This window comes from Rhinoderma darwinii, chromosome 5 (assembly GCF_050947455.1).
Source record: "Rhinoderma darwinii isolate aRhiDar2 chromosome 5, aRhiDar2.hap1, whole genome shotgun sequence".
Taxonomy (NCBI): domain Eukaryota; kingdom Metazoa; phylum Chordata; class Amphibia; order Anura; family Rhinodermatidae; genus Rhinoderma; species Rhinoderma darwinii.
Window position 1 is genome coordinate 7,643,674 of NC_134691.1, and position 8,345 is coordinate 7,652,018.

At 42.7% G+C, this 8,345-nt stretch overlaps 1 protein-coding gene across 1 annotated transcript in view; it reads right to left on the minus strand.

Moving 5' to 3' along the window:
- Window positions 1–5,053, minus strand: part of AGO2 (argonaute RISC catalytic component 2) — a 92,456-nt gene extending 87,403 nt beyond the window's left edge. The window contains exon 1 of the mRNA XM_075827952.1: window positions 4,767–5,053. Within this exon, the coding sequence (XP_075684067.1) occupies window positions 4,767–4,788 (22 nt within the window). The 5' untranslated portion in view covers window positions 4,789–5,053. The remainder of the gene's footprint in view (window positions 1–4,766) is intronic.
- Window positions 5,054–8,345: the final 3,292 nt, after the last annotated feature.

The window sequence follows — 8,345 nt, forward strand, 5'->3', positions numbered from 1 at the left end:
TACTCCGTGTGAACATAGGCTTATCCTGCATGCAAAAAAAAAAAAAACGCTGAACAGCGCCTAAGGCCAAAAATACTGTTTTCAGGAAACAAAATAACCAAGAATATCAAATAACCTGATCCCAAAATCTACATAATTTCGGGCACCACCAGATCATATGTTGCGGCCAGAATAACGAAGCTAATAGGCAGGCATATTATATTGCCAGTGTTTGATAACAATCGATGAGTACCATAACAGATACAGGAGGAGGAAACAAGTCTCAGAAACCCAAGTACCTCAGTATCCCAGTATAACCACAGCGCAGACAATCCACATTATATACACTAGCTCCACAGTGAGTTATTAGTAAGGCAGTTATGTACATTATCTGGAAAATTTCTTGCAAAATAATGGTGGTCAGGCTAAGCGCCGTTTTTCATGCCCCACAACACTTTTTCTGACACTTGCAAAAGTTCCTTGTCAGGTGGAAAAAAAGGGCACGACCCGCAAAACCGTTAAAAGTGGCACTACCTGGCATAGCTCTACAGCTGCGTCTTATTTGGCTCTGTTCACACTTCGCTTGAGCCTTCCAGAGGTAGATATATACCTCCGCCAGAAGGCTGCAACGTATTTAACAGTATACATATACAAGTGGAAGTCACCTATAGGACCCCACAGAAAACATATACTACATGAAATACTTTTACTATAGGCATCTGCAAAGAATATCAGTCTACTATGCTATCCAATACAAAAAAATATGCCAATATATACCTGTCCGAAACATGCCATAAAGACTAGGGATGCACGATGCCTCGAAACTTCGATACGGTTTCGATACTGTGCATCCCCAAACGGTTCAATACCGTTATTTCATGTATTTCGATACGAAGCTGTGTGGCCGCAGTATAGTAACACATGAATGTATGAGAGCGCGGCTGCGGCCGTGTGATACAGCCATTGCCCCACTCCTGAGATGTGCGCACGATCAGGATGATGCGATGCGGCCAGCACTGCACTAATGAGCGGCGGCACTGAAGACAGAACAGGGTGGACATACTGCAAAACACCCCCCACGTTCTGTCTTCAGTGCTTGAACGGCCGCTCATTAGTGCAGCGCCGGCCGCATCACCTCAGGCTGACCACACGCGCACATGTCAGGAGCGGGGCAATGGCAATCACAGTGGACTGCAGCATTCAGAGGAAAATGAGAAGGGGGGGGGTGGCCCTTGGATCGCGTCACAGGGAATTCCTGTGACGCGATTGAGGGACATACCACAGATGGGCAGACAGCCCAGGGTCCATTGAAGGACCCCAGGGCTGTCTGACCATATTTCCTGTTAGGGCATACTTTGGTATGTCCTAACAACTGCCTGTGTACTATCCATGTATAGATATATGCCAGTACAGTAAAGTTTAAAAAATAAACTAAAAACAAAGTAATGTTAAATTTAAAAAAATCCACATACACCTTTTTTACAATAAACAAAGTAAGTCTCCATACATAAAATATACACATTCAGTACTGGCGCGGCCGTAATAACCTGCACAATTTTTTTGCGTCATTTATGATGTGTACGCTGTAAAAAAATAAAATAAAAACTGCTTTCTATCACTTATTGTGGGGCATTGTGATGAATTTAAAGAGACTGAACACATAAGTGCCCTGTCTCCTACATAATGTGATCGGCGCTATAATGTAGGTGACCGCAGTGCTTTTTATTTTAAAAAAAACACAATCTATTTTCACCACGTTATTAGCGATTTTAGCTTTATGCTAATGAGTTTCTCAATGGACAATGGGGCGTGTTTTACTATTGACCAAGTGGGCGTTGTACAGAGGAGTGTATGACGCTGACCAATCAGTAACCAATCAGCGTCATGCACCTCTCTCCATTCATTTACACAGCGCATAGGGATCCTTTTAGATCCTTATGTGCTGTCTTAGGGTATGTGCACACACACTAATTACGTCCGTAATTGACGGACGTATTTCGGCCGCAAGTCCCGGACCGAACACAGTGCAGGGAGCCGGGCTCCTATCATCATAGTTATGTACGATGCTAGGAGTCCCTGCCTCTCTGCAGGACAACTGTCCCGTACTGTAATCATGTTTTCAGTACGGGACAGCAGTTCCACGGAGTAGCAGGGACTCCTAGCATCGTACATAAGTATGATGCCAGGAGCCCGGCTCCCTGCACTGTGGTCGGTCCGGTACTTGCAGCCGAAATACGTCCGTCAATTACGGACGTAATTAGTGTGTGTGCACATACCCTTATACTAACATATTAACAATACTGAAGTGTTTAGACAGTGAATAGACATTCCACGGGATGTCTATTCACAATCTCTGCACTTCGTTACTGTTTCTGTGTTACTTACAGCAGAGGAAGCGTGATCTCGCGAGATCACACTGTAAATGACAGGTTACAACGAGATCACGCTTCCTCTGCTGTAAGTACCACAGAAACATTAACGAAGTGCAGAGATTGTGAATAGACATCCCGTGGAATGTCTATTCACTGTCTAAACACTTCAGTATTGTTAATGTGTTAGTATAAGACAGCACATAAGGATCTAACAGGATCCCAGTGTGCTGAGGAAATGAATGGAGAGAAGTGAATGACGCTGATTGGTCACTGATTAGTCAGCGTCATACACTCCTCTGTACAACGCCCACTTGGTCAATATTAAAACACGCCCAGTTGTCCATTGAGAAACTCATTAGCATAAAGCTAAAATCGCTAATAACGTGGTGAAAACAGATAGTTTTTTTTTTAAATAAAAAGCATTAGTCACCTACATTATAGCGCCCATCTCCTTATGTAGGAGACAGGGCACTTATAATGTGGTGACAGAGTCTCTTTAACTTCCACGTGCCTCACATTAATAGTAATTAACCCCATCATGCACCTTACATATTAACCTATTATGATTGAGACACATGATGGGGTTAATTACTATTAATGTGAGGCACGTGGAGGTTAAATTCATCATCGCACCACGCGCCTCATATCAGAAAATGAAGAACTTTTTTTTATTATTATTACTGTTGGCAAAGTATCGAAATCGCAATACTACACAAAGTATCGGTATCGAAGTCCAAATTCTGGTATCGTGACATTCCTATTAAGGACACACTTTTCACAAACGCTGGTTGAATATGGCCCTATAGATGCGTTAGGCGTGTCTGGGAAAGTGTGAACAGAGCCAAATTCAACCGCATTTACCACGGTGGTGAATATGGTGCAAGATACGTTAAAACGCTAAATTCTTGTGCTGCTCTGCATTAAAATTTGACCCATTTGCAGAGATTTATCAAAACTGGTGCAAAGGAAACGTGAAGTTGTTGCTTACGGCAACCAATTAGATTCCACTTCACTTATAGACCTCTGTAAAATTAAACCATCAACCTTATTGGTTACCATGGAAACTTTTACTTTGCACCATTGCGTAATAATTGAATATAACGCAGGAAACTTGTGCCTGGTTATCGATGATAAGGGCGACCTGTGCCACGTGCTACCCTGACTACAAGCCACGTGATTTCTACATATGAAAAAAAAAACAAAAACACAGCCTTCCTAGAAATGTGACCTGTACTGTAATGAAATCATAGGAAATGTTTGTCATGAACAACATGGTGTCTTTTAGCAGATGTCACGGACAGAAATCATTTAGAATATATGGCCGGCCACAGAACTTCCAGCGGACAGGTTAAGGCGTTTTTCGCTAGTAATAGAAATTCTACAACCACCTAATGAACTCACGCGTTTCAAGACCTCCGATTAGTCATTGACTACAGACCGACGTCCACACAGCTGATTTTCCGTATTATTTTACGGCAGAAACCCTACTTATTATGCGCCGAAATACGCTTTTAAAAGCATCTCGACTACAAAACGCATCCTAGCCGTTTTAATGGTAAAACGCCTCGTATCAACTGGACGGCTTCCCATTAAAATCGCCAGGATGCTTTTTGTAAGCAGTTTTCATACGTATTTCAACAGAATACATGCGGTTTCCGTTTGTCATCATTGCGATAGGGTTTCATCGTTTTTGACGGAATCAATAGCGTAGTCGACTACGGTATTGATTTCCGTCAAAAAAAAACGGAGCCCTGTCACAATGGTGACAAACAGAAACCTTTAGCAACTTTCCCGTCACCATTGAGCTTAGGTTTCCGCTTGCCTTTCCGTTGTAGGATTTACCGGACGGAAACCTCAGACAGAACCCCTTAGCGGAAAGGAACAGTGATGTGAAAACAGCCTTAGCAGTGAAAAGTATTGATGTGAACAGGTCCTAAGAGATTTGCGCTGCTGTGTTTTTCCCAGAAACGATTGTCTAGACTAGATACAATTGTAACAAACTGTAAGATGTAAACAAGAATGATCCTGCTCACTGACAAGTAGCAGAGATCTTGAAATCCGTGCTCAGTTACACAAAGCACATTAGAAACCTGTAGGATTTCTCATTATACAAGGATCAAACTTTATTTACACTAAACCACAAAACCACTTTAAAATGGAAGAACATTTTTTGCGACTGGCCCTTTAAGACGGTTTTACCCAACATGCCCAGGGAGGCCTGGCACGTGACCAAAGCTCCTCAAGCGGGACTTTGCGCGCCGCGACCGTTACGAAGAGGCAAAAACTATTTCTGTCGCCCTTCAAAATGGCGCCGAGAAGGCCCGGTAACGTAGGGGGAGCAGATAAATATAACTTTGCGCTCGCTGACCCTCTAGTATGTACCGGAGACCCCGTAACCCCTCACACAGGACTCACCAGGGCCGGCTCCGGCGTACATCTTGAATCCACCAGTCACAGTCTCACAGAAGGAAGAAAATAAAAGAGCTAAAGTTCCCAACGAATCAGTAATGACGGCTCCCGGCGGGTAAACTCTCCTCAGTTAAGTCTCCATCGAGCTCCGTATACTCCGCCGCCGCCGTCTCTAGACCGTACGCGACATGAACTGAGGGGAGAAAGGCGAGGGGCGGGGCGACGACGTCAGGGGGCGGAGTCGAATTCTCATTCGCCGCGTCGTTAGGAGGCGGAGCCACGACCCGGTCTCACTGATGTCATCTGAGGGGTAAAAAAAAGGGCGGGTAAACAGAAGAGGCGGGGCCAAAACGGCGGTTATGGTTACTCAGTCAACAGCAACAACAAGTATTCCTTTTTTGTTTTGCTTTATCCCCGCCGCCATCTTTGATGTGGGTAAACTATCTTCTGAGAGAAAACTTATATTTTTGGGGGATTTCTAAGACTTTGTTCACATATTCACTATGAGCATCATTGACGTTTTTATCACTAGCAGAATTTAGTGCTGTTTTTGCTGTGAAAACGATGGAAATACCAATGTACCCAGATAGACCCGAATAGGGACGTCTGTCACCACTCTGTGTGAACAGAGCCTAAGTCCGTTATAAATTTGGAAGTTCAAATCCATGCATATTTTCCCACTCTTCCAGAATGTCCAGGAGACTCCCAGAAAAAGGGGAGACCTCCCGTAAGAGCCGGCTTCTCTACCCGATTCCCCACATTCTGATAAGATACTCACCTCTCCCTCTGCTCTTCATGGGGAGAGGTGAGTATCTGCATGTCTTGTCTGGGCTCTGTATTTTGGGGGTCTGGGTTGGACTCTTTATTTATGGAGTCCGGGCTGGGGTCTGTATTATTTTATGAGGTCTGGTTAGGGATTCTGGGGTCTTTATTTGTTAGGGGGTCTGTATTTATTTTGGGTTCTGTATTTGTTTAGGAGGACTGGGGTGGGGTGTCTATATTTTAACCCCTTAATGACCGGGGTATAGCCTTTTTACATCGGCTGTTGGGAGTAACGCTTCTGAAGCGCCGCCTTTTTCATTTCAGCACTTCTGAAGAACTTTTCCCGCAACTTTTCCCTCTGGCTTCAGGGCAACGATCGGAGACCACTAGCAGTGGTCTCCGATCATATTTAACCCCTAAGACTATGTTCACACAGAGTTTTTTGACGCGGAAACCGCTCCAAAAAACTCGTCAAAAACGGCCCGGAAATGCCTCCCATTGTTTTCAATGGGAGGCGGAGGCGTCTTTTTCCCGCGAGCGGTAAAACCGTCTCACGGAAAAAAGAAGCGACATGACCTATCTTTGGGTGTTTACGCCTCTGACCTCCCATTGACGTCAATGGGAGGCAGAGAAAGCATATTTCGCGGCGTTTAATATGCCCGCGGTGCTCAATGGCCGCGGGCGAAAAACGCAGCGGAAATCGGCGTGCAGGGAGAGGAAAATCTGCCTCAAAATTCCAAACGGAATTTTGAGGCAGAAATTCCGCCTGCAAAAAACTCAGTGTGAACAAAGCCTAAGATGTGGTGCTCAATAGCAAGCGTCGCTTCTGAGTGGTTTTAGAGGAAGGGGGCTTAGTCTCTCACCCCACTGGCACACCGCGTGCATCGTGGGGTGCCTATGGTTTCCATGGCAGCCTGGGGGCCTAACAAAGGCCCCCAGGTCTGCCTTTAGGTCTGCCAGAGGCATGGCCTAAGGGTATGTGCACACGATGAGAGGCTTTTACGTCTGAAAAGACAGACTGTTTTCAGGAGAAAACAGCTGCCTCGTTTCAGACGTAAATGCTCCTCCTCGCATTTTGCGAGGCTTCTCTGACAGCCGTAAATTTTGAGATGCTCTTCATTGAGTTCAAAGAAGAACGGCTCAAATTACGTCTGAAAGAAGTGCCCTGCATATAATGTATATAAGTGTCCCGCATATAATGTATATAAGTGTCCCGCGTATAATGTATAGAAGTGTCCCGCATATAATGTATAGAAGTGTCCCGCATATAATGTATATAAATGTCCCGCATATAATGTATATAAGTGTCCCGCATATAATGTATATAAGTGTCCCGCATATAATGTATATAAATGTCCCGCATATAATGTATATAAGTGTCCCGCATATAATGTATATAAGTGTCCTGCATATAATGTATATAAGTATCCCGCATATAATGTATATAAGTGTCCCGCATATAATGTATATAAGTGTCCCGCATATAATGTATATAAGTGTCCCGCATATAATGTATAGAAGTGTCCCGCATATAATGTATATAAGTGTCCCGCATATAATGTATATAAGTGTCCCGCATATAATGTATATAAGTGTCCCGCATATAATGTATATAAGTGTCCCGCATATAATGTATATAAGTGTCCCGCATATAATGTATATAAGTGTCCCGCATATAATGTATATAAGTGCCCCGCATATAATGTATATAAGTGTCCCGCATATAATGTATATAAGTGTCCCGCATATAATGTATATAAGTGTCCCGCATATAATGTATATAAGTGTCCCGCATATAATGTATATAAGTGACCCGCACATAATGTATATAAGTGACCCGCACATAATGTATATAAGTGTCCTGCATATAATGTATATAAGTGTCCTGTATATAATGTATATAAGTGTCCCGCATATAATGTATATAAGTGTCCCGCATATAATGTATATAAGTGTCCCGCATATAATGTATATAAGTGTCCCGCATATAATGTATATAAGTGTCCCGCATATAATGTATAGAAGTGTCCCGCACATAATGTATATAAGTGTCCCGCATATAATGTATATAAGTGTCCCGCATGTAATGTATATAAGTGTCCCGCATATAATGTCTATAAGTGTCCCGCATATAATGTCTATAAGTGTCCTGCATATAATGTATATAAGTGTCCTGCATATAATGTATATAAGTGTCCTGCGTATAATGTATATAAGTGTCCTGCATATAATGTATATAAGTGCCCCGCATATAATGTATATAAGTGTCCTGCATATAATGTATATAAGTGCCCCGCATATAATGTATATAAGTGTCCCGCATATAATGTATATAAGTGTCCCGCATATAATGTATATAAGTGTCCCGCATATAATGTATATAAGTGTCCCGCATATAATGTATAGAAGTGTCCCGCACATAATGTATATAAGTGTCCCGCATATAATGTATATAAGTGTCCCGCATATAATGTATAGAAGTGTCCAGCATATAATGTATATAAGTGTCCCGCATATAATGTATATAAGTGTCCCGCATATAATGTATAGAAGTGTCCCGCATATAATGTATATAAGTGTCCCGCATATAATGTATAGAAGTGTCCCGCATATAATGTATAGAAGTGTCCTGCATATAATGTATATAAGTGTCCCGCATATAATGTATAGAAGTGTCCTGCATATAATGTATAGAAGTGTCCAGCATATAATGTATAGAAGTGTCCCGCATATAATGTATATAAGTGTCCCGCATATAATGTATAGAAGTGTCCCGCATATAATGTATATAAGTGTCCCGCATATAATGTATAGAAGTGTCCC